Source organism: Ornithodoros turicata, chromosome 7, assembly GCF_037126465.1.
Source record: "Ornithodoros turicata isolate Travis chromosome 7, ASM3712646v1, whole genome shotgun sequence".
Lineage (NCBI taxonomy): Eukaryota > Metazoa > Arthropoda > Arachnida > Ixodida > Argasidae > Ornithodoros > Ornithodoros turicata.
Window position 1 is genome coordinate 51,882,190 of NC_088207.1, and position 22,954 is coordinate 51,905,143.

At 45.4% G+C, this 22,954-nt stretch overlaps 4 protein-coding genes across 4 annotated transcripts; 3 read left to right on the plus strand and 1 right to left on the minus strand.

The window, feature by feature from the left end:
- Positions 1–4,225: 4,225 nt before the first annotated feature.
- On the plus strand, positions 4,226–6,265 carry LOC135400061 (uncharacterized). The gene is made up of 4 exons (XM_064631795.1): positions 4,226–4,302; positions 4,766–4,817; positions 4,945–5,083; positions 6,046–6,265. Exons 2-4 carry the CDS (start codon positions 4,775–4,777, stop codon positions 6,248–6,250), a joined length of 387 nt encoding a protein of 128 aa, XP_064487865.1. The 5' UTR covers positions 4,226–4,302; positions 4,766–4,774; the 3' UTR covers positions 6,251–6,265.
- A 1,297-nt stretch (positions 6,266–7,562) lies between these two features.
- LOC135400063 (uncharacterized) lies at positions 7,563–9,804 on the plus strand. Its single transcript, XM_064631796.1, has 4 exons — positions 7,563–7,672; positions 8,136–8,187; positions 8,313–8,451; positions 9,585–9,804. Exons 2-4 carry the CDS (start codon positions 8,145–8,147, stop codon positions 9,787–9,789), a joined length of 387 nt encoding a protein of 128 aa, XP_064487866.1. The 5' UTR covers positions 7,563–7,672; positions 8,136–8,144; the 3' UTR covers positions 9,790–9,804.
- Positions 9,805–14,044: 4,240 nt separating this feature from the next.
- Positions 14,045–16,288, plus strand: LOC135400065 (uncharacterized). Its single transcript, XM_064631797.1, has 4 exons — positions 14,045–14,157; positions 14,311–14,362; positions 14,478–14,616; positions 16,034–16,288. Exons 2-4 carry the CDS (start codon positions 14,320–14,322, stop codon positions 16,221–16,223), a joined length of 372 nt encoding a protein of 123 aa, XP_064487867.1. The 5' UTR covers positions 14,045–14,157; positions 14,311–14,319; the 3' UTR covers positions 16,224–16,288.
- Positions 16,289–19,509: 3,221 nt separating this feature from the next.
- LOC135400066 (uncharacterized) lies at positions 19,510–21,677 on the minus strand. Its single transcript, XM_064631798.1, has 4 exons — positions 21,468–21,677; positions 21,320–21,393; positions 20,024–20,168; positions 19,510–19,808 (listed from the first exon to the last, which is right to left on the minus strand). The coding sequence occupies exons 2-4, from the start codon at positions 21,360–21,362 to the stop codon at positions 19,658–19,660; spliced, it is 339 nt and encodes a 112-aa protein (XP_064487868.1). The 5' UTR covers positions 21,363–21,393; positions 21,468–21,677; the 3' UTR covers positions 19,510–19,657.
- Between the last annotated feature and the right edge of the window lie 1,277 nt (positions 21,678–22,954).

A 22,954-nucleotide genomic window follows, 5' to 3' on the forward strand; every position in this document is an offset into this window, starting at 1 on the left:
AGTAAAGACACGATCGATCCTCGTGTCACTCGGAATTAAGCCTCCATGCGTAGAACAAGGACGTAACACTAGCATTGTAGCAACTAGCAATCAGGAAGTGGCAAAAACCTAGTAAGAACAAATGCCCTTGACCGCATGATTCCAGGTGGCGTACTTTTTTTTTCATTACAATTCAATGACACGTTTTCTGGGACGTGGTGTAAATGAACAGATAATAAACGTCCAATGTGATTGGGGCAACGCTTTCGTCTACGTCATCAGCCATGCGTAAACAGTCGATCCTTTTTACTGAATAAATTATGCACACGCGTTATGTAAGGGTGGCGGCGATGCCTCACGTGTGATGAAGTGGAGAACACTGAACAGTGTCCAACGTAATGACCTCACAGCCACCTTGGAAAGACTGGACCACCGTCCTCTAGACTTAATGAAGCTCCTCGGAGAATGGCCGAGGGATCTTAGACAGCGTGCGACAGCTGCTTTATTGACATTTCTTGGGGACACTGCAGCGCCTCTAACTTTTCAGACTAACTGATTTTTATTTTCAGGTGTTTTGGAGTAGCCGGCTCCTGTGTTACGTAGAAGCCACCATCTCCAAGAATTTTTCTTTCCTAACCACAACGGCAACTCCAAGGGTGGTGGTGGTGATGATGCCAGCTTGCCGTTATACAGTCCGAAAACAGAACTTCACCACACAGCACCGCATGAAAGCCAACCACTGCACAGAATGGTGCACAGGATACACCGCATTCGCTGCGGACAGGGCAGCATTCCAAACTCATCGGCGCGACTTCTCTGAGCTATATAGAGCTCCGGCGAATGAGTGCGTTAAAGTGATATGCAGAGTAGAACAGTTTGACACCAGCCCTGCGCGCCCTCTACGACCTCCCGTGGCTGCGGACTACGTTGATGGCATTCCACAGCGAGACAGGGAGGTGACCCGGTTCGAATCCGGGTGCCGGCTGTGCTGTCCCAGGGTTTCCCTTGGTTTTCCTCAGAAAAAAACGTCGCACAGTTCTCTGTCAAGTTGCCCCCACCCCTCGAGCAACTGCCACCAGGCAGGAAGGTCGCGGTGGCATCTGCTGACCGTTTTACGCAGCCCTGCTGTCCTCTAAATCACTCCGAAAGTGGAGGGTGAACCGCCATTGAGGATTGCACCAGTGTGGTCACAGATATGTTTGCTACCAACTAACCTATGGTTCATGAATTTTTGAAATTACAAAGAGTCATAAACGTTGCTGGCATGGTACAGAACCGGCTCGTGTACCAGGCGTATTCCCTGACTGTTTCCCCAGAGTATTATTCGACATCTCGAGAGACCTTGGCCGCTGGTCATCAGAGTACCTCTTTCCCCTCTGTACTGGACTCTGGACCCCAGGGTTGACTTAGCAGGGAGAACCGAGACATGCTCGCGGGCTCCGCCAGGGGATCCGGCAGGTACGGGCGCAAATGCGTTCCCTCGCCGGCCCTGCTAGTGTTATTTTGCAGTGATGGTGAGGTGATAAAGAAAAAAAAAATGGGATGTGAGTTTCGACGAAGTCGAACTGGCTACCCCAATACTCTTACACAGAGAAAGTACACAACAGATGGTGAGATGATGAGAAAACAAAGAGATGATGAACAGAGATGATGATGGAGTTCAACATGTCGTTGAAAAGTTTGTTGAGTAGCAGTTCGTTAGTTGTAGTGGGGAGTGTTCTTAACACCGAGGCAATTGTTTCCGCCTTTGTAGTCATTCCTGGGATCTGTGTGCAGATTTCCGGTTGCAAGAGCAGCCATGATGGGTGTTCTTACCTATACACATGTGAGAATTGGTCCACATACATGTGTACATCCATCCATCCGGCAGAACCGGCACAAGGACCTGGCGCATTCCCTGACTGTTTCCCCGGTTTCCCCACAAGATTGTTATTTCGCATTCTATACACGGCGCCTTCATTCTGAATGACACGAGAGTTGCCTCTATTTTACGTTCCCTCGTTATCCTTTGTGCTGAATGTGACCGTACATGGACTTTAAATGTGGTCTGTTTTGTTGAACCTGTCTGTCATGTCGGACGGGGGTGTGGTGCAGAGAGGTCACATGCCTTGTGTCGGTCCTTGGCGTCTCAGTGATTGGGTAAAGGATGTTTTTAACGTACACTTTATCATTTAATGAGCCGGTATGCGGGGTGATATGTTTGGAACTGTGCGGACATCCGTTAAACGTCCGCCGCTCCGTTAAGCGTTAAACGCCGCCGCATAAAAGGATGTAAGGAAGGTCAGAGAGATTATACCAGCGGCGGATGCGAAGTACACCCACTGGCCCTATAAGGGTTGCTATATACTCCCGCCTTGAGCACCAATATAGGCTCCGTTTGTGGCAGCAGCGTAGCCACAGAAAAATGTTGTTTCGGGAGAGTTTTTGCGGAAAATCAACAGTGGGAGAGGTTTTCATGCTCGTTGTCACCTTACCATATGTACGATGTTTTTTGGAGGAGGAGGGATTTGAGCCCCCGAACGAACCCACCTCTCCTGATATTTGGTGCGTGCTTTTGCTTCACAACAACAACTACTACATGAATGACAATAGGATGAGGTGATTCATGCACGCCAGCTGTGGCCCGCAACTAGAGGGGGCTGCGCACGCCGCCATGACAGTCTAACGTATCAGAACATACGACCCCACGGGGGAAAGAACGATGGCCATTCGAATGAACACTGTTCCAGCAAGCAGTACCGTGCAGCAAGGTTACGGCTCATGCATCTATTCGACAGAATGATTCCGTTATGACTGCTGATTTGTGCAAACGATGAAAGTCACTGAAAACGTTAGCCAGCTGTAGGACTCGAACCCACATCTTCTGGATTACCGGTTCCCGGCTCTACCAATTGAGCTAAGCTAACACTTTTTTTATTATTTTATTTTTCACGCAGCTTTTTATTGAGTCATGTAGAGACAAACACGAAAGAACAATGCAATACAGAATACAGATACAAGAATGATTGTTGATGGCGTCCATTTTACAGGTGATGATGAATTATCTACAACTATATACAAATCCCTTTACAGAGGCTTAAAAGTAGAGGTGAACTATATACACACAAATACACAAGCTAAGCAGAAGACAAAGCTAAGCTGAGTTAAGCTAACACACCTCTCCATCCACTTCCAACACTCTAAAAACAGAACTTCACCGCATAGCACGCTGTGCTCTAACCATTGCCAAGAATGATAGGGTTATCGCTTCTGATTGGAAGAGAGAGGGGGGCGTACGCCTTTATTGTGGCAATTTTCATATATCCAAATTGCCACAAAAAGGCGTACGCCTCCCTCTCTCCTCGAATCAAAAGCGATAACCCTACCATTCGCGGCAATAGTTGGCGCACAGCGTGCTATGCGGTGAAGTTCTGTGTTTAGAGTGAAGGGTGCGTCATCTGAAGGGACAAACCACCGACTCTCACTCACTCAACCTCCTTTCACTCTTACATTTTTGCTCACTCATACACACATTCATACGACGCAGTCGACGGGAACGACGCAAGCGGCAACTGTTGAAAACGGGAGAACTGGTGATCTGCGGCTGGAACAACATAGAAAGGACAATTACATACAAAGCCACATCAGTTCTCTCGTGTTGTGCAAAAGCCCGAGGCCTACGCTTCTTTGTGACATAACGCACAAGGGGGACAAAGCGGGGTAGTTGACAAGTTAGTGTCAGCTTGACTGCAGCAATAGACGCGGACAAATGTAGGTTAGCTACCACGTGATGGTGAGTCCGCGAAATTGATGACGTGTTCTGGCATCTCATATGCGCTGTGATGACGTTCAAAGTTTTCGATAAATACTTCCTGATTGAATAAACTTCACTACGTTGAGAACCTGCAGGTGTTTTGTCCCATTTATGTTGTAACATACCTTTGTCCGCGTCTATTGCTGCAGTCAAGCTGATATTAATTGGCGTATCTGCATAAATGTGGCAAAAAGGGGTACGACTCCTGTTGTCAAGAAACCAGGGGAGAGAATGATGTTATTCAGCGATGAAAATATATCCCGCGAACCTGTTATGCAGTGAAGTTTTGTTTTTAAGCTGTAGGGCGTGCGTACATAAAATATCGGCGGATTACGCGCGTGGCTGATGACGTCGACGAAAGTTTCGCTCCAACCACGTTGCGCGTTTACTTGTATATTACTGTGAGTCGAGTAAGTTCTTCCTGCCTTCTATTCCTCCTATAAGTACAGCGAACCCCGTACCGGAGAAGGCGTCTTCCGAGCAGAGTACTCCGTGTTGCAGCACATCCTGTCGCGGAGAAATTTACTTTTGTGAGTATTCTCTCTCTGTTTTCCTTTCATGAAATGGAGGTAAGGATCCTGAGCCTGAAAGAATATGGGTACTAAAGTACTAGGGTATACAGTTTGAGTTAATATTTAGATTCGCTCGCGTCAATTGCTTGCTTGGTGTTTCGACGCCAACTTGAGCTCCTTCACCATTGACCATTCAGCTTGTCCAAAGCACTTGGTCCATGAAACTCTCCTGAGCATCGGTGCCGAGAGCTTCGCTCCCTTTTTGCTTTCATGCAAGCCACTGGAGTCCTCGAAGAGCTCTAAACAGAACTCCGACCTGTGGCCACTTCGCGTTCATCATAATTCATCCTCTCATGTTAACCTCCGAGAAGTGGGGCAGGGTCCTGCGGCCACCACGAGGAAGCATCCTATGTCATCATCACTTCACCTTTCATTTATTGTTGTTGTTGCGTCAATGGCTGTTCGTACTTTTACCTTTCAGTTGACAAAGATGAAGGTGTTTGTCACTTCGTTCATGCTCTTGGGTCTTCTCAGTAAGTAGGACTTTGGTCACCATTGTTGGTGACAAGTGTTATTTGCGAGACAGAACAGACAGATACACTGTCCATGTCCCGATAGTTCAAAGGTCAATCATATCCTTTTTCTTTTCACATCTCGCAGAGGTGGTCACTTCTGATTGTGAGACTGAAGGGAAAGACGTACTGAACTGCTTGGAAAATCTCGATAACGTGCCAGAATACAGAGATGATTTCCTCCTCTCCCTAAGTACACAAGATGAGAAACAGGCTTTTGCTTGCTGGTGAGTATGCATTGTAGTGGCCGAACGTGCTGCTCAACTTTTTCTGTCTGATTGTTCTTGGTAATTAAAAATATTATACGTAATGAGCGATTCGAGACTATACGATAAATCTGTGTAAAAACAAAAATTGAAAAATATTACGAAATATGGAAAAAATCGAGGGCGAAAACAGACCAACGGGCCAATGCGATGAAGTACTTGTATATGTCTGAGATCCAAAGGGAAAGTGTAAAAGTAAGGACAGTGATATATATATAAGTAACATAATAAGGCGTGGACGACAGATTACAGGAAAGTAAACCAAAACTAATTTATTTAATGGATAGTTTAACACATGCATTATAATATGCTATGAAACGTTTAAAAGAACGGCCGACGTTTCGACAGTAGCACTGTCTTCGTCAGGACAAAGGAGGTACAGGGGTTGCACATTGCTTAAATAGGTTCGGTAAGTGACGTCACAATCGTCGCGTCACGTTCCGGAACATTATGATCCAGACGGAGAGATATACGGTCAAGCGATTTTAATTTTTCTGTCAGGAACATTTGCAACATATTGGTACCATTTTTATTTCATTTCCATTGACGGAGCTTTAATTTGCATTCCAAATTTTGATTCTACTCGTTCTTATTTGTGCGTGTTTGTTCAGCGCATCAGTTGTTCTGATCCGAACCTTCTCCCCTTCGTATGGCATGTCAATGTAACCTCCTTTCGTCGAACTTTGGCGCTCAAATTTTGTTCTCATCTTTACATTATGTGCACAAAATTTGCGGGATGAATAGCGGTACATCGCGAGAGTCCCATTTTTTTCTTTCTTTCAATCAATCAATCAATCACATCGCGAGAGTTACTGTATAGGATAGTCCTTGGTCGTTGCGGGTAGAGCTCATTCTTTCTTCTGTTTCTCGTTGAATCCCCTCAGGACTTTTTTGCCATGCCCTTGTTACTCTGATTCTTTTAGTGTCCTGGACGACTTGGATGTCTGCATAAGACGCCACCTGGTAGGAAACTGTGCACACGTGGCAGACGTGGCTAGCAGGTACGGTCGCCAGATGTTCGAGACGGCTGTCCGCGATTTGGTTGAGCCGGTGCCCTGCACAGAGGATCTGAAGAACGCCTGCAGTGCCCTCAGATCGAAAGCGCTCCTTTCCAATGTTGCTGATTAAATGGCTGTTGTTACACATTCTCGTTTCGTGTTTTTATCTGACCATGCACGTGCTGACCTTATCAACCTTAAAACAGCAGGCAGACAGGTAACGTTGGCGGCGCAGTATAACAGCTTGCTGCTTGTAAAGCCAGCACAAACAGTTATTCGTGTGACAGGCAACGCGATTTTTAATTTGCTATAATCGATTTCAATTTAAGCAGGAACGGAAATCTAGACAGTCTGCTCTCAAACTATTACTGCGCCGCAGGTGGGATGGCTGGACGCAAAGAGGTCACGCTCTCTCCCTGCGCCAGATAATGTAATCCATCATACTCACTCTGCTTCCGTATTGGCTGTTTAGACTGGAAGCATGACACTACGCCGCGGCAGAAAGTGCGCTTCCCTACTGAAGGCGCATGATGGCGCTGCAGTATTCCTCGCGGCGTGCTATTGCGTCTCCTTATCTTCAACCGCGTAAGTAGTTGGCGGACTAGATTTCTTTTCCTTTTTAAGTTGTATCCTATTATAGTAAAGTTGCCGTAAAATGGCTCAGGGCGACGTCTGGTGGTAAATATAATCCCCATTTGTCTAGCAACAGTGATATATGTTCCCGACGGGCTTCCGGCTCGTGATGGGCTACGATGCCGACACGTAGCCGACTTCTTTTGTTTTAGCCACATTGTTATGCAGATGCAATCTAGCTTTTACGCCGTACTTGACGAGCGATGACCAGTTGGTGGCGATTCCGACTCGGTGTTGTCGTCAATTTTAAATTTTAATTTCCTAAAAAAGAAAGAACAATCGCAATTGGGGCGAAGGCTGTGACGTAACAGCACTGAAGGGAATGTGGGTTCGTATCGAGCTGGTGAATGCGTTTCTTTAGCCGTTGTTTATCAAATTTGTATTACGCCAAAACGTCATCGTGATCTTCAAAAAATGACTATTGACTAGAAAAAAACAACTATTTCTCAGCTGCACCTGCAGGATGCAGGTACACCACCTGCACCACACCATCGGGAGACACGTGGCAACGCTCCCCTGGCTGATTGGCCGGTGCACCAGCAACGTTTCAAGTTTTAGCGTACCTGCATAAATGTGGCAAAAAAAGCGTACGACTCCTGTTGTCAAGAAACCAGGGGAGAGAACGATGTTATTCAGCGATGAAAATATATCCCGCGAGCGTGTTATGCAGTGAAGTTTTGTTTTTAAGCTGTAGGGCGCGTACATATAGTATCGGCGGATTACGCGCGTGGCTGATGACGTCGACGAAAACTTCGCTCCAATCACGTTGCGCATTTACTTGTATATTACTGTGAGTCAAGCAAGTTCTTCCTGCCTTCTATTCCTCGTATAAGTACTGCGAACCCCGTACCGGAGAAGGCGTCTTCCGTGCAGAGTACTCCGAGTTGCAGCACATCCTGTTGCGGAGAAATTTACTTTTGTGAGTATTCTCTCTCTGTTTTCCTTTCATGAAATGGAGGTAAGGATCCTGGGCCTGAAAGAATATGGGTACTAAAGTACTAGGGTATACAGTTTGAGTTAATATTTAGATTCGCTCGCGTCAATTGCTTGCTTGGTGTTTCGACGCCAACTTGAGCTCCTTCACCATTGACCATTCAGCTTGTCCAAAGCACTTGGTCCATGAAACTCTCCTGAGCATCGGTGCCGAGAGCTTCGCTCCCTTTATGCTTTCATGCAAGCCACTGGACTCCTCGAAGAGCTCTAAACAGAACTCCGACTTGTCGCCACTTCGCGTTCATCATAATTCATCCTCTCATGTTAACATCTGAGATGTGGGGCAGGGTCCTGCGGCCACCACGAGGAAGCATCCTATGTCATCATCACTTCACCTTTCATTTATTGTTGTTGTTGCGTCAATGGCTGTTCGTACTTTTACCTTTCAGTTGAAAAAGATGAAGGTGTTTGTCATTTCGTTCATGCTCTTGGGTCTCCTCAGTAAGTAGGACTTTGGCCACCATTGTTGGTGACACGTGTTATTTGCGAGACAGAATAGGCAGATACACTGTCCATATCCCGATAGTTCAAAGGTCAATCGTTCTTTTTCTTTTCACATCTTGCAGAGGTGGTCACTTCTGATTGTGAGACTGAAGGGAAAGACGTACTGAACTGCTTGGAAAACCTCGAGAACTTGCCAGAATACACAGATGATTTCATCCTCTCCCTAGATACACAAGATGAAAGACGGCCTTTTGTTTGCTGGTGAGTATGCACATGTAGTGGCCGAACTTGCTGCTTAACTTTTCCTGTCTCGTTTTTCGCGGCAATTAAAAATATTGTACGCAATAAGCGATTCGAGACTATACGAAAAATCTGTGTGAAAACAAAAATTGAAAAATATTTGCGAAATATGGAAAAAATCGAGGACGAAAACAGACCAACGGACCAATGCGATGAAATACTTGTATATCTGAGATCCAAAGGGAAAGTGCAAAAGTAAGGACAGTAATATATACAGGGTGTTCAAAATTAAGCTTTCACGAACGCTACGCAAACACAGCGATGACAGGAAACCGGATGATAACTTTACGCTACTTGTGTAAGAATCAGGTGCTGCTAATTATGTAGCACCTGTTTATTACTCAAGGAACAGAAAAAATAGCACCAGTTTTTGTTTTGTTCGCCTATTTATAAAATGCTAGTGAAAGCTTAATTTTGAACACCCTGTATAAGTAACACAATAAGGCGTGGACGACAGATTATAGGAAAGTTATCCAAAACTAATTTATTAAATGGGTAGTTTAACACATATATTATAATATGCTATGAAACGTTTAAAAGAACGGTCGACGTTTCGACGGCAGCACTGTCTTCGTCAGGACAAAGGAGGTACAGTGGTTGCACATTGCTTAAATAGGCTCGGTAAGTGACGTCACAATCGTCACGTCCCGTTCCAGAACATTATGTTCCAGACGGACAGATATACGGTCAAGCGATCTTTATTTTTCTCTCAGGAACATTTGCAACATATCGGTACCAACCTTTTTATATCATTTCCATTAATGGAGATTTAATTTGCATTCCAAATCTGGATACTACTCGTTCTGATTTGTGCGTGTTTGTTCAGCTCATCTGTTGTTCTGATTCGAACCTTTTCCCCTTCGTATGGCATGTCAATGTAACCTCCTTTCGTCGCACTTTGGCGCTCAAATTTTGTTGGACCTTCTCATCTTTACATTATGTGCACAAAATTTGCGGGACGAATAGCGGTATATCGCGAGAGTTACTGTAGGATAGTCCTTGGTCGTTGAGGGCAGAGCTCATTCTCTCTTCTGTTTCTCGTTCAATCCCCTCAGGACTTTTTTGCCATGCCCTTGTTACTCTCGTTCTTTTAGTGTCCTGGAGGACTTGGATGTCTGCGTAAGACGCCACCTCGTAGGAAACTGTGCACACGTGGCAGACGTGGCTAGCAGCTACGGTCGCCAGATGTTCCTGGAGGCTATCCGCGAATTGGTTGAGCCGGCGCCCTGCACAGAGGATCTGAAGAACGCCTGCAGTGCCCTCAGATCGAAAGCGCTCCTTTCCAACGTTGCTGATTAAATGGCTGTTGTTACACATTCTCGTTTCGTGTTTTATCTGATCATGCACGTGACGAATCCCGAATCATGCACGTACTGACCGCATATGAACCTTAAAACAGCAGGCAGACAGGTAACGTTGGCGGCGCAGTGTAACAGCTTGCTGCTTGTAAAGCCAGCACAAACAGTTATTTGTGTGACAGGCAACGCGATTCTTAATTTGCTATATTCGATTTCAATTTAAGCAGGCACGGAAATGACAGTCTGCTCTCAAACTATTACTGCGCCGCAGATGGGATGGCTGGACGCAAAGAGGTCACGCTCCCTTCCTGCGCCAGATAATGTAATCCATTATACTCACTCTGCTTCCGTATTGGATGTTTAGACTGGACGCATGACACTACGCCGCGGCAGAAAGTGCGCTTCTCTACTGAAGGCGCATGATGGCGCTGCAGTATTCCTCGCGGCGTGCTATTGCGTCTCCTTATCTTCAACCGCGTAAGTAGTTGGCGGACTAGATTTCTTTTCCTCTTTAAGTTGTATCCTATTATAGTAAAATTGCCGTAAAACGGCTCAGGGCGACGTCTGGTGGTAAATATAATCCCCATTTGTCTAGCAACAGTGATATATGTTCCCGACGGGCTTACGGCTCATGATGGGCTACGATGCCGACACGTAGCCGACTTCTTTTGTTTTAGCCACATTGTTATGCAGATGCAATCTAGCTTTCACGCCGTACTTGACGAGCGATGACCAGTTGGTGGCGATTCCGACACAGTGTTGTCGCCAATTTTAAATTTTAATTTCCTAAAAAAGAAAGAACAATCGCAATTGGGGCGAAGACTGTGACGTAAGAGCACTGAAGGGAATGCGGGTTCGTATCGAACTGGTGGGTGCGTTTCTTTAGCCGTTGTTTATCAAATTTTAGTCAGTGTATTACGCCAAAAGGTCATCGTGATCTTCAAAAAATGACTATTGACATGTTTGCGTGACGCCCTAGTAAAAGGGGAAAAAAAAATCTATTTCTCAGCTGCACCTGCAGGATTTGAATCCATGAACCCACGAACGAAAACACACCACACCATCGGGAGACACGTGGCAATGCTCCCCTGGCTGATTGGCCGGTGCACCAGCAACTTCTCAAGTTTTGGTCGGAGGGCCTAGCGGAAAGACCACTCTAGTGCACCGGCTGACTATGCACATATCGAGACCGGAGACTATGTCGCACATATCCTGACAGAATGCCGCGCATACCATACAATGCGGGACACTCACTTTCCCCACTCCAGGCGTGGCATACTGACGGACGTCCTCTTCCCCGAAGGTTCTTATGCAGAACGACTTTCAAAAACTCGCAGCCTCATGCGCTTTCTTCAAGAAACGGGCCTCGCGGAAAGACCACTCTAGCGCACCTCTCATCATCTCCAGTGTACCTCCGTCCCATCAGTATCGGTCATCCTGCCTCTGTATCACTTTGAAGTCCTCAACTCCCCTCTCCCACTTTCCTTTTTTTTTGTTATAGTCGTGACGATGCCCACTTGAGCGCGGCCAACAACGCCAAGCTACCTCGACACTCCCCCTTTGGTCGGAGAGCGATTCCAAGCCATTCCGAGCAACTCGAACTTCTGGGGGTTGCCGGTGTCGGCCGACTTCCAGCTACTCGAAAAGTGCTCATAGTTGCTGGAAAAAGTTGCCCCGTGTGAACGCTGCCTAAGTCTGCAGCGTATTAGAGGCTTTGTGCTGTCGTTCCCACTTAATGCTGTCGTTCTGGCAACCCGTCTAACATTGCAACTGTCCGTAAGTGAAAGCGTTTCTGCCAACTGCCAGCAGACCAGTCAGTCTCGTTTCAAATGTCAAAGAGTGAAGACGCGGCCCTGGACCTGGAGCCAAATCGCTCTTTGCCTTCAGGATTTTTTGCCGTTTCTGGCGCGTAATTGGTATAACTGTGAAGTAATATATTCGACTGTGTCTATTTTGTATGACCTCTTGGAAGGTGACAAGAATTTTAGAAACAAATAAAAAAAATGTTGTCACACTGTTTGGTGATGGCCTGTAGGGCTGACTTGGAGTCTGTGCGTACTAGCCAACTTTTCGCTACGGATCTCTTCATCAAACAGTGTGCCTTCAGTATGCCATGGACCTCCGCTGTGGTGGAGGATGTGTCGTGTGAGAGCCTGTTTCCTTTGGCTGTGTTTTCAGCGACGAAGGCACTTGCTGATTTCCCTGCAGCAATTGAGCCATCAGTGTAGATCACTGTCTCCATAGGGAGCTTGTCTTGCATCAGGCGGGCGAGGGAGAGTGTTCCTAACACCGAGGTATTTGTTTCTGCCTTTTGTAGTCATTCCCGGGATCTGTCTGCAGATTTCCGGTTGCAAGAGCAGCCATGGTGGGTGTTCTTACCTACACACGTGAGAATTCGGCCACATACATGTGTACGTCCATCCATCCATGGTACAGAACCACAGAACCAAGGACCTGGCGCATTCCCTTACTGTTTCCCCACAGGACTGTTATTTCGCGTTCTACACAGGGTGTCTTCATTCTGAATGGCACGAGGGTTGGCTATTGACTATTTTACGTTCGCCTGTTATCCTTTGTGCTGAATGCGACCGTACATATTGGTCTGTTTTCTTAAACCTGTCTGTTACGTGGAACGGGAGTGAGGTGCAGAGAAGTCACATGCCTTGTGCCGGCCCATCGGGTTGGCAGCCATCAGCTGGTCCAATATGGTAACAGCCTTGGCGTCTCAGCGATTGTGTAAAGGATGTTGCCAAAGTACACTTTATTATTTAATGAGCCAGTATGCGGTGTGATATGTTTGGAACTGTGCGGACATCCGTTAAACGCTGCATAAAAGGATGTAAGACAGACCAGAAAGATTACTATAGTGGCGGATGTGAAGTAACGCCCACTGGCTGAGGAACGTTGCTATACTTGGCCTTGAGCAACTATAGGCTCAATGAGTGGTATGTGGTTTTGCTTCACGCGCGGCATCGCGTTCATACAATTCAATTCAATAAATTCGTTTGCGTGAGTATATTGTTACAAATGAAAAAAAAACAACAACACAAATCATATTTTTATCGAACACTATAACTAACCAATATATGTGTACGGTCGATATTATAAGCAAAAGTACAAGGCACAGTCAAAGAGCCAACCGCAATTTACAAAAAAAAATGAAATCCCGTGATAGACTGTTGTACTACAAGTGTGCTTTGGCCTGCCACTAGAGGGAGCCGCGTACGCCAACCCGGTATACTATACCAGGTTATAGTATAGCCACAATACTATAGCTCCATCTGCACAGATGGCGCTAGTATTCAGGCACCCTACGCCCCGGCGGTTTCATATGTCTTGATAGCCGACCCTTTGACGTCGTGAAAGTACTGGGCCTGCGATTCCTCGAAAGCGCTCATCCATCACCTTCGTTAAGAGAATAGCAGAGCTCTCGTCTTTTTAAACGATGTTTTTTCTTTTTTCTCTACTATACCTGGAGTAGCTTGTCCCGCGGTGAGCGGGCTCACATCTCTATTGATTTTGTTTTTCTCCTACCATGATCATCATCATGTCCAATACCATCAGAGTCCATGGGGGAAGGACGATGAGCAATGCCGTTAGGCAAAGTTGCGATTAAAACAAGGTTCAAGCACCCATTGCACAGAATGATACCGTTATGACTTCTGATTTGTGGAAGGCCCGGGGCGTACGCCCTTATGTGACAATTAACGTAACTGCATGAGCGCCACAAAAAGGCGCATGCATCCCGTCGTCAACAAACCGGGGCAGTGAACGATGTCTTTCAGGATGACGATTGGCTACGTGCGTGTTATGCGGCGAAGCCCTGGTGTTTTGTTTTGCTTTGCGTTTTTTTTTTTTTTGCTATAGTCGTGACGACGCCCACTTCTGTGTGGCCAACAACGGCGAGCCTATCCTGCCATCACCCCCCCCCCCTCCCTGGTTCGAGTCGGGGCACAGGCTGTGCTGTCTGGCTGTTTTCTCCTGGTTGTCCTCAGACAGTTTAACACAGACATCGGTACAGTTACCTGTGAAGTCAGCCCACGATGCACGATCCCGGCCAGCGATAACGTTACCCCACTGAGCGTGGCAGACTATACGGCATGCAGTTTCAACACTTCCACCACCATCTGCGTTTACAGTGTGGAAAGCGTGTATAATTCATTGAGTACATAAAATATCGGCAGTTTATTCGCGTGGCTGATGACACCGACGAAAGCTTTTGCTCCAATCGCATGACGCCTTTACTTATCTGTTATACTGTAAGACAAACAAGTTCTTCCTGCCTCTATACTACACGCTCCATAGCGGATAAGGCTTCGTTCAAGCAGTTTACTCCGAGTAACGTCCTGTTGCGGAAAAATAAACTTCGGTGAGTATTCTCGCTCCGTTTTTCTTCCACGAAATGGTGGTCAGGATACCAATGCGCCTGAAAAAGTACGGGCAATAAAGTACTAAAGTATTCAGTTCGAGCAAATTTTTAGATTCGCTTGTGTCAACGGCTGTTCGTATTTTTATCTTTCAGTTGTCAAGGATGAAGGTGTTTGCCTTTTCGTTCATGCTCTTCGGGCTTCTCAGTAAGTAAAACCTTGGCCACCATTGTTGACTACGAACGTTAATTGCGAGACTGCACAGACGGATATGCAGTTCATGTCCCTACAATCAAGCATCAATTTTTTTCACATTTTGCAGGGGTGGTCACTTCTGACTGTGTGGCTGCCGCAGAAGCCGCAGGTCTCTGCGTGACAAGACTCGGTAAGTTGCAAGAATACGACGACGATTTCGTCGGCTACCTAGGGACACGAGACGAGAAACAGGCTCTTGTTTGCTGGTGAGAATGCACTGTAGTGGCCGAACGTGCTGCTCAACTTTTCCAGTCTGGTTAGACAGTATAATAACACAAAATGAAGAAATACTTAGGAGATATGGAAAAAGTCGTGGGCGAAAATAGACCAACGGGCCAATGAGATGAAATGTATATCTAAGACTTAAGGGAAAGTGTAAAAGTGCAAGGACGGTAAAAAAAAAAAAAAAAAGGAAACGTCCTTCGGATCCCAAGGCAGCAGTTACTAAGCTCTTGGTCAAATAGTGTGGCTCTGACTTTTGTGGCTTATTTCTAAGAAGAGCATAACTTGGTTGAACATGCTAACGTCCACCAGTTCTAAAGGCGAGAGCGTTCGAGTCAAGATTGCACCGGAAAAGGCGCGGAAGTTTACAACTGCTCTCAACGGTACGAACAACACCTCTTGGGACTCTAAAAAGGGCTATAAAAAGGCCTTTAAATTTTCTGAGCACATGAGTAGGAATCAGTTTGTGACAAACCACTACATCTGCAGCAGAGCAACATGTATAAAGGGTGTTTCACCTAAGGTGATAAAAAATTCTAACTGGCTATACGTACTCGCCGGAAGATTGTCCAACTTTCGGCAATTACCTTCTGGAAACTTTTGCCACCACTGAGGAAGGCTTTGGCCAATTTTTAATTGAAGGAAATTTATTTTTTCAATTGAACTTTGAAAATTGCCGAGCGAGCCATCAATGAGAAACTGAGAGGCCAGTTTGTGGTCGGCGCATTAAGGATGCTAACAGAAAAAAAAAAGTTTCCCGACAGGTGGCGTTGTTTTCGAATTATTCGGCCGGGGGATTTTCGTGAAACATCCGCATCGACGATTGCTGGAATCCTGTCCTGCACTCCTTCCTGCGGTCCTCTCTGCATCTGTCCACGTCTGCACGCTGCTCATATCCACAGTTGCTTCGCGGTGCTAACACGAAATTAAACAAAAAATGACTGAAATAAATTCGCCGAAAATCCGCGGAAATGAGTCCTCGGCTCTGCCTCTCTTTTGTCGGCTCTATAGTTTGAAGACAAACTGCGACGAAAGGAGGTCAAATTGACACACCATACAAGCTTCTTCTTTCTTGTTGTTGTTGTTGGAGATGCTGTTCGTTCTGATTTGTGCGTGTTTGTTCAGCGTGTCTGTTGCTCTAATTCTAACCCTCTCCCCCTCGCATGGCATTCAATGTAACCTCCTTTCGTCGCACTTTGGCGTTCAAACTTTGTTGGACCTTCTCATCTTTACATTATCGGCACAAAATTTGCGGGACGAACAGCGGTATATCACCGTCGCCATTAATACCCGTGCGAGAGTTACTGTAGGATACTCACTGATCGCTGCGTATAGAGCTCATTCTCTTCTATTTCTCATTCAATATTTTCGTAACTTTTTTTGTAACTCTGGCTCTTTTAGTGGTCTGGACGACTTGGATGGCTGCATAAGACGCCACCTGGTAGGAAGCTGTGCATACATGGTGGACCCCGTTAGCGCGTACGCTCGTGTGGTCTTCCTCAAGGAAGTCGCCCATAAGGTTGAGACGCCGTCTTGTAGAGCGCATCTGAAGAACGCCTGTAATGCCCTGAGATCCCGTGCGCGCCAATAGAAGGCGCCTCTACCTCGCCTCTTCACTGTGCCGATTAAATGGCTGTTGTTGCCTCAGGACTCTCATTTCGTGTTTTATATGCGCATGCATGTGACGAAACCATGGCACGTACTACTCAGCAGCGGTCAAACAGGTTACGTCGGCGGTGTAGCTTAAACATGAGTTTAAAGGAGCTATGAACTGTACCAAGCGAGCCCGCCGACTGTGTCGGCTCCAAACGGCGATTTCAACGTGTTGTCTGTGCCACCATTTGTATAGGTGAATTTAATAGGTGCGTATCTTCAGCACATAGCACGCTCCTCGCCAACCATCTTCCCGAATGACAACGTTCTCGCCCATGATTTGTTGATAACGAGAGGCGGAGCGTATTATGTATTATTATGCGCGGCTACAAAATGGGGGTACACCTCCCGTTTACAACAAATCAGAGACGAGAACGTTGTCATTGGGGATGATGGTTGGCTAGGGTGTGCCATGTAGTGAAGTTTATCTTGAAGAGTGTAAAGCAGGACGTTATGTGTACCTCCGCGTTGGCGTCTGATTGGGTACTACAATTCTTCAGATGACGTAACGATGGATAGAGGTATTTGGACGGCGGTGCATCTACTCGCCCGAATACGAAAGAAAGTGCGTTTTTGTGTTAACGCTGCACAAGTTATGAAGGAGAAGAATTGAACAATAAATTGTAAATAGAATTACGAAGCGTAGAAGAACAATATTACATCTATTAAACCAGTAACTAAATACATGCATATAGGAGTTCTTACGTCCTTTAACGGCTTGTCGCCCATAAACCCAGCACAACAAGTTATTCGTGTGACAGGGGACGCTCAATATTTTTAATTTAGTAGTAAAATTGCGGTAAAACGGCCAGGGGGCGACGTCTGGTGGGAAATAATCGAGGTAACCAAGGTCGTGCTGAAGACTGGGAGGTGGTAGGTTCGAATCCTACCCCGGCTGTGCTGTCTGAGGTTTTCCCTGGGTTTTCCGAAGACTTCCCGCAGACGAATGCCGGCACAGTTCCCCCTGAAGTCGGCCCAGGACGCACACTAACTCCCCCTGCCCCCCACTCCTCCCTGCTGTCCTCTCTCCGTCCGTCCACATCTGTAAGCCACTCATAGCGACAGTTGCTTCGCGGCGCTATCACGCAATCAAAAAAAAAAAAAAAAAAAGCAAACAGACGGTAGCGCCACCAAAGGAAACGGTCATCAAAAGCGAGTCCAAAGGATCGGCCCAGGATCGCGAGGCACTTACAGTATATCCTTTGGGTTTTCTCTAAAATCTTATATAGTGAAGGGTCGACCTCAAGCGTCATTCACTGAACATATGGGATACGAAACCCCTGCCAATTCGCGGGGATAGCAATCGTTCAGCTTTGTATACGGCTCTATGCCTTTAATAAGTGGAAGGTTGACTACATACACACCCAACAAACAAATACAAGTTGTCTTACGACCACTGCAGCACCTGTACCGCTTCGAGAACTCCGGCAACGAAACCCGCCACCCTATACCTGACCGAATGTATATATACAGGGTGTTTACTTTTTAGCATTTACAGAATTTGTATTTAAAAGGACTATAACGAAGAGCACCACAGATGTTTTTCTATAGTTGAATTCTACGGCCAGGCGTACATCCTATCTCGAAGATGAAACTACAAGATGACTTATTAACCTAACATTCATTAATTATAAATTATTAAAAATCAATACTTAATAAGTAATAAAATAAGTAACAATAAATAAAATAAAAATAAAGTTAACTTTTTCATTAGGGGATTTCGAGCAAAGCGAGATGGCAGATTGACAGACTAAACAAGTTGCGATCCATTCCACGTCTAGCAAATCCTGAAACACGCACGAGCGTTAAAATATCCTCCCCCGAATCCTGATATGCAAATGAACTGAAACCGAAACCGACGGCACCGGGAAAGCGGGGAATACAGTGTTCATTTCACGTCAGAGGGAAAATCAAAATTTCACTGAATAAACTAAGTCACGAACTATACCTTCACTCAAGCGGATCATAACAGAGGGACAATTTGAAAAGAAAAGAAAAGAAAAAGAAAATGGAAAAAAGATACCCTCTTACAACGAAAAATAAAATAAATTAATATAAATTATAGCTTATATAGCTTTAATCAATTACCGACGTCTTTCACGTACGTTGAATTCGTGATTGCTTTCTGAAATTATCACGAGTATTTTTTTTAAGTTCAAGTTCAAAACGCCGCAGCCACAAACACCAGACAAAGGGCACACACACGACAAGACGAACTGCATGCAGTCCAGACGAACTGCAGTTCGTCCTGTCTTGTGTGTGTCTTTTGTCCGCGTTAGTGGCTGCGGCGTTTTGAACTCGTCATGTATACCGACTTCCCCAACTTATGACTCTCAGTGACTGCACTTTTTAAGAACACGAGTGTATACGACTAAATGTTTCTTCAATCTGTACAGTAGTTGATCGCACGTTTTGTCCTCTAGTTCAAACAGACTTGTGCCCGTTACTCGAAAAAAGTAATTGATTTACTTAAGCCAGTTTAGTAAGCCCGTTTAATTTAGTAAGCCCGTTACTGTTACTTCTACGCAAAAAGTAATTGATTACCGTTACCAATTACTCTACTCCAAACGTAATTGAGTAACGAGTAAAAAAGTAACCCATTACTCCGGTCGTTACATTCACGCAAATTATACCCGTCTTTGTGTGCCCCCCCCCCCCCCAAAAAAAAAGAAATTCAACAGCGGAACAGCTGAAATAACACGAAAAACAAAAACGCGTAGGACAGGTAGATCTCTGCATCTACTGTATTTATCGCCGGAAGACATTGACCCGATTGTGGAAGAACTTTGGCTGGAACTTCCTAATGACTCACTAAGCCTCCAAAGCTTCAGGTACCACCACACTGGTGTTATGAAGAGGTTAGGGAGAGAGACCCTCAAATTCAAGAACATTATTACAATGACCTGCGCTTGCTATATAGTAGAACAATCCAACAAAGGCTGACTTGGGGCAGAACATCTGAAAGATAAGTTAATCTCTGCCGTAAAAGTAATCAGTTATTTAGTAATTGATTACTCGAAAAATTACTTTGACAGTAAAGTAACTGATTACTCGAAAAATTACTCAAAAATGTAATTGATTACAAGTAACGCAATTACTAGTAACGCGTTACGCACAAGTCTGCAGACTGGTTGCCTCTTCCAAGCTGGGGCCATTATTATACACATATATGCGGATTTAGATTGCTTTCAGTTTCCAAAAGTAACTGATCCAGTCAATCAAGGTATCGTCAACGACCTTTATTGATCCATTCTAGTTCACGTAAGAAAGAGATTATGAAGAGCAAGATGAGATAAATGATTGGCAGCAGTACGCTCGCTGGCCTGGCCGAAGTTGCTGGGGGGAACTGGCTATATGCCACATCCCACAGTGTTAGATAGGACACTCGTATTCGTCACAGACCTGGGTCACGTCGGTACCAGTGTCACGCTTAATTTCGACAAGAAGATCCACGACTGTGTCCTCGAACAACTCGTTATCCGTGATTGTTCCGTTCAAGCAGATGACGAAGGCCCTTGCAACACTGAAATGGAAATTTATCGTGCAGATTTTTAGGAAAAAAATCTTCCCGGGAACAGCTCCGCGAAGGATACTGTCCCGACGACCGTTTTATATAGGCCGCACAAGCAAGGACACCTGGTACATGCAGAGCTACAACATGTATATGCTAAAGTAATGACACTTTTGTTTATAAGCCTCCTTCTTCCGAGCGGAGAAACATGATGATGGAGTACATACCAACAGAGAAAGTGTCGGGAATCCTCGGCGCTCTCACTTAGTCTATGATCAAGGTCTTTTAACTCCTGCCGCTTTTCCAGTTCTCGACGGCATGCCATTATATTTTCGTCATTTTCCAGCCAGGAAGCATCAACCACGGCAACAGCTGTGGCAAAACGGAACTCACATTAAACTTGCATTCTTGCATGTATACCTCCGACCGTAACGAAGCATGACACTGCAAATCCCACCGGTAACATCACGTTACGGCCGATGTCTCATTACGGCCAAAGTCTCATACCGGCACAATCTTCTTACGGCTAAAGGTAATCTCATTTCGGCCGTGCAAGGCTGGATGTACTGAGGTGGATATCGATTCATTCCATCTAAGACATCGTGCGACAGCTGCTTTAATCACATTCGATCCTTGGGGACATTGCAGCGCCTCTAACTTATGAGACGTACTGATTTTTATTTTTAAGTGTTTTCGAGTAGACGGGTCCAGTGTTTTGTAGTAGCCACCATCTCCATATTTTTCTTTTCTAATTCTATTCCGATTGATTGACTGATTTATAAAAGAAAAATTCTATTCTAACCTAATCTAATCGATTCATTACATTACGGCAGGAAAACCCCGGATAGAGGGGATACTGGCACGTCTTCATCATCGTCTATAGGGGTCGTGATGTCGGTATAGGATTCCTGCTTCAGTTATCCTTGAGGATATTGAACACACAGTTGTTGAAGGTAGAGTAATATCTTTCTTACACGCCGTTCAAAAATCAATTTTATGCAATGACAATATTCGGCATTTTCTCGCCTCGCACCCGTCCATTAGTGACTATCAGTTCGAAACTAAAGCGGCAGCAACAGAAGTGTATGCTATGCTTACAGATCGTACCGCAGCTATACGAAACACACGAGAAGCCTAATGGCGCTACGAAATCGTCTAAATCTAGAAAACTGGGAAGGCGTCCACAAGCACATCAGTCACGAATGTCACGCGTCTTAATTGACGTTCGTATAGTCAAACCCCAATGCGAAAATAAGGCTGACCCTTTTACGTTGTGCCTCTATAAGCTGCTTCACCTCACTTTCGACATCAATAAGATTTTAAAGTCTCTTAAACAACTAAGCAACTTTACTGTAAGATGATAAAAGTGGAGTCTCATCGGCAAGGGCGATACCAGGCCCCATTGCTGGTGGTGATGCGGGGAATGAAATAATGATTTCTGATCAAAAAATGATTGTGTAAAAAAAAAAAAAGTCAAAGGAGCTGTGAGCGTACAGCGCCTTTTAAAAACGAGCACGGCTTACCTAGAAGCGCAAAAAATGCGAGGCAAAGGGCGAACAGTTTCATGATCGAGCTTCAAAGCCGTACCTTAGTAGTCCTGCAACAAGTTCAATACAAGAATGGAGCAAGTTAATGAAATTATATATATATATATATAAAACTAGTACATACCAATAAACAATGGTATTGCTTGTCAGAGGTTCGTGGAGAGCAATGTGTCTCTGTACGAAGTACGACGAAGATTGAATGTTTTTCAGTTAGTCAAATGGGTTAGACACACGGAAACAGCCCTGTTATTGGTTGTTCCTGTGGAGCTGCGAACCAAGTTCTTATTGGATAACACGCCACTAACTAACATCTTATTGGAGAGCGAGTACTCGCGCGGCTACTGCGACCAGCCAATCCCCACCTAAAGGCTGAAGCCGGCTTCACAGCCGACCACGACATAATCACCATCGCATTTTCTGTCATTTTATTAGCATGGCTATTTAAAAAGCGGAAGCTTACATCCTACACTCTATGACTTATCGTCTTTCTGTATAATGAACTTCCCCTGTTCTACCAGGAGCTGACAGGACGTGATAGGGGCCACGAAGTGGAAGCATATAGTCGGGGTTGGGATCGGAAATCCAGAAATAACTCAACGCACGGTTTCCGAAAATCCCAGTGCATTTTGCGCACGCGTTGTACCCTGGGTGATTACTGTCATGGCGAACGGAGAATAGTCCTTCACATTTCATCTTCGTTGAACTTGACACCTCGGGCGCGTTTGTTTACTATTCACTCGTAGCAAGTTGGGTACGTAATCAAACCAGGTATTACTGGGTCGGGGGGAATTCGAGGAGAAAATGAAATTCCATATCACATCGTCGCCAATCTATAATTTTTCAAAACTCCTTTCGCGCTGTACCCGCCGCGAAACAAACCATACCGGTTTTCCTCAAAACAACCTATTCGCGCGTCTGCCACGATCATCTCGATCCTGCACTGAACTTCACTGAAACAGAACTTCACCACATAGCACGCTCCTAGCCAACCGTCATTCCGAATATCATTCTGTGTCCTTATTTGCTGAAAACGGGAGGAGGCGCCTATCTGGTACACATTATGCTTGTTCCAGATAGGCTCCTCCCCCTGTTTTGAACGAATCATGACACAGAATGATATCATTCGGTATGGTGGTTGGCTAGGAGCGTGCTATATGGCGAAGTTCTTTTTAACAGTGTTTCCTGGGTTTTTCTCAGACGCTTTCAGACATATGTCTGCACAGTTCCCTTAGAAGTCGGCCCAGGACGCACATTCCCCCAGGGCGTCAGTCGTGACGTTGCCCACCTATACGTGAGGCCGACAACGGCATGCCCTTTCACCACCCACCACCACATCACCACCATCTTATAATCACCACCAAGAGTTATAAGTATACCAAAATGGCACAGTTGGTACATGACTGAACAAGTATATGTGTAATAAGAATATGTATATGTGCATAAGTATAGTATAAATAAGTATATGACATAGTATAAGTATACAATGCGAACGTATATGCTCACTGACAGGGTACTTTCAGAGGGAGTGAAGAAAACAAGATAATTGGGCTCGTTTGCATAATATGGCTGGTTCAAAGCGTTGCTTGATTGATAAAAAAAAAAAAACATGAA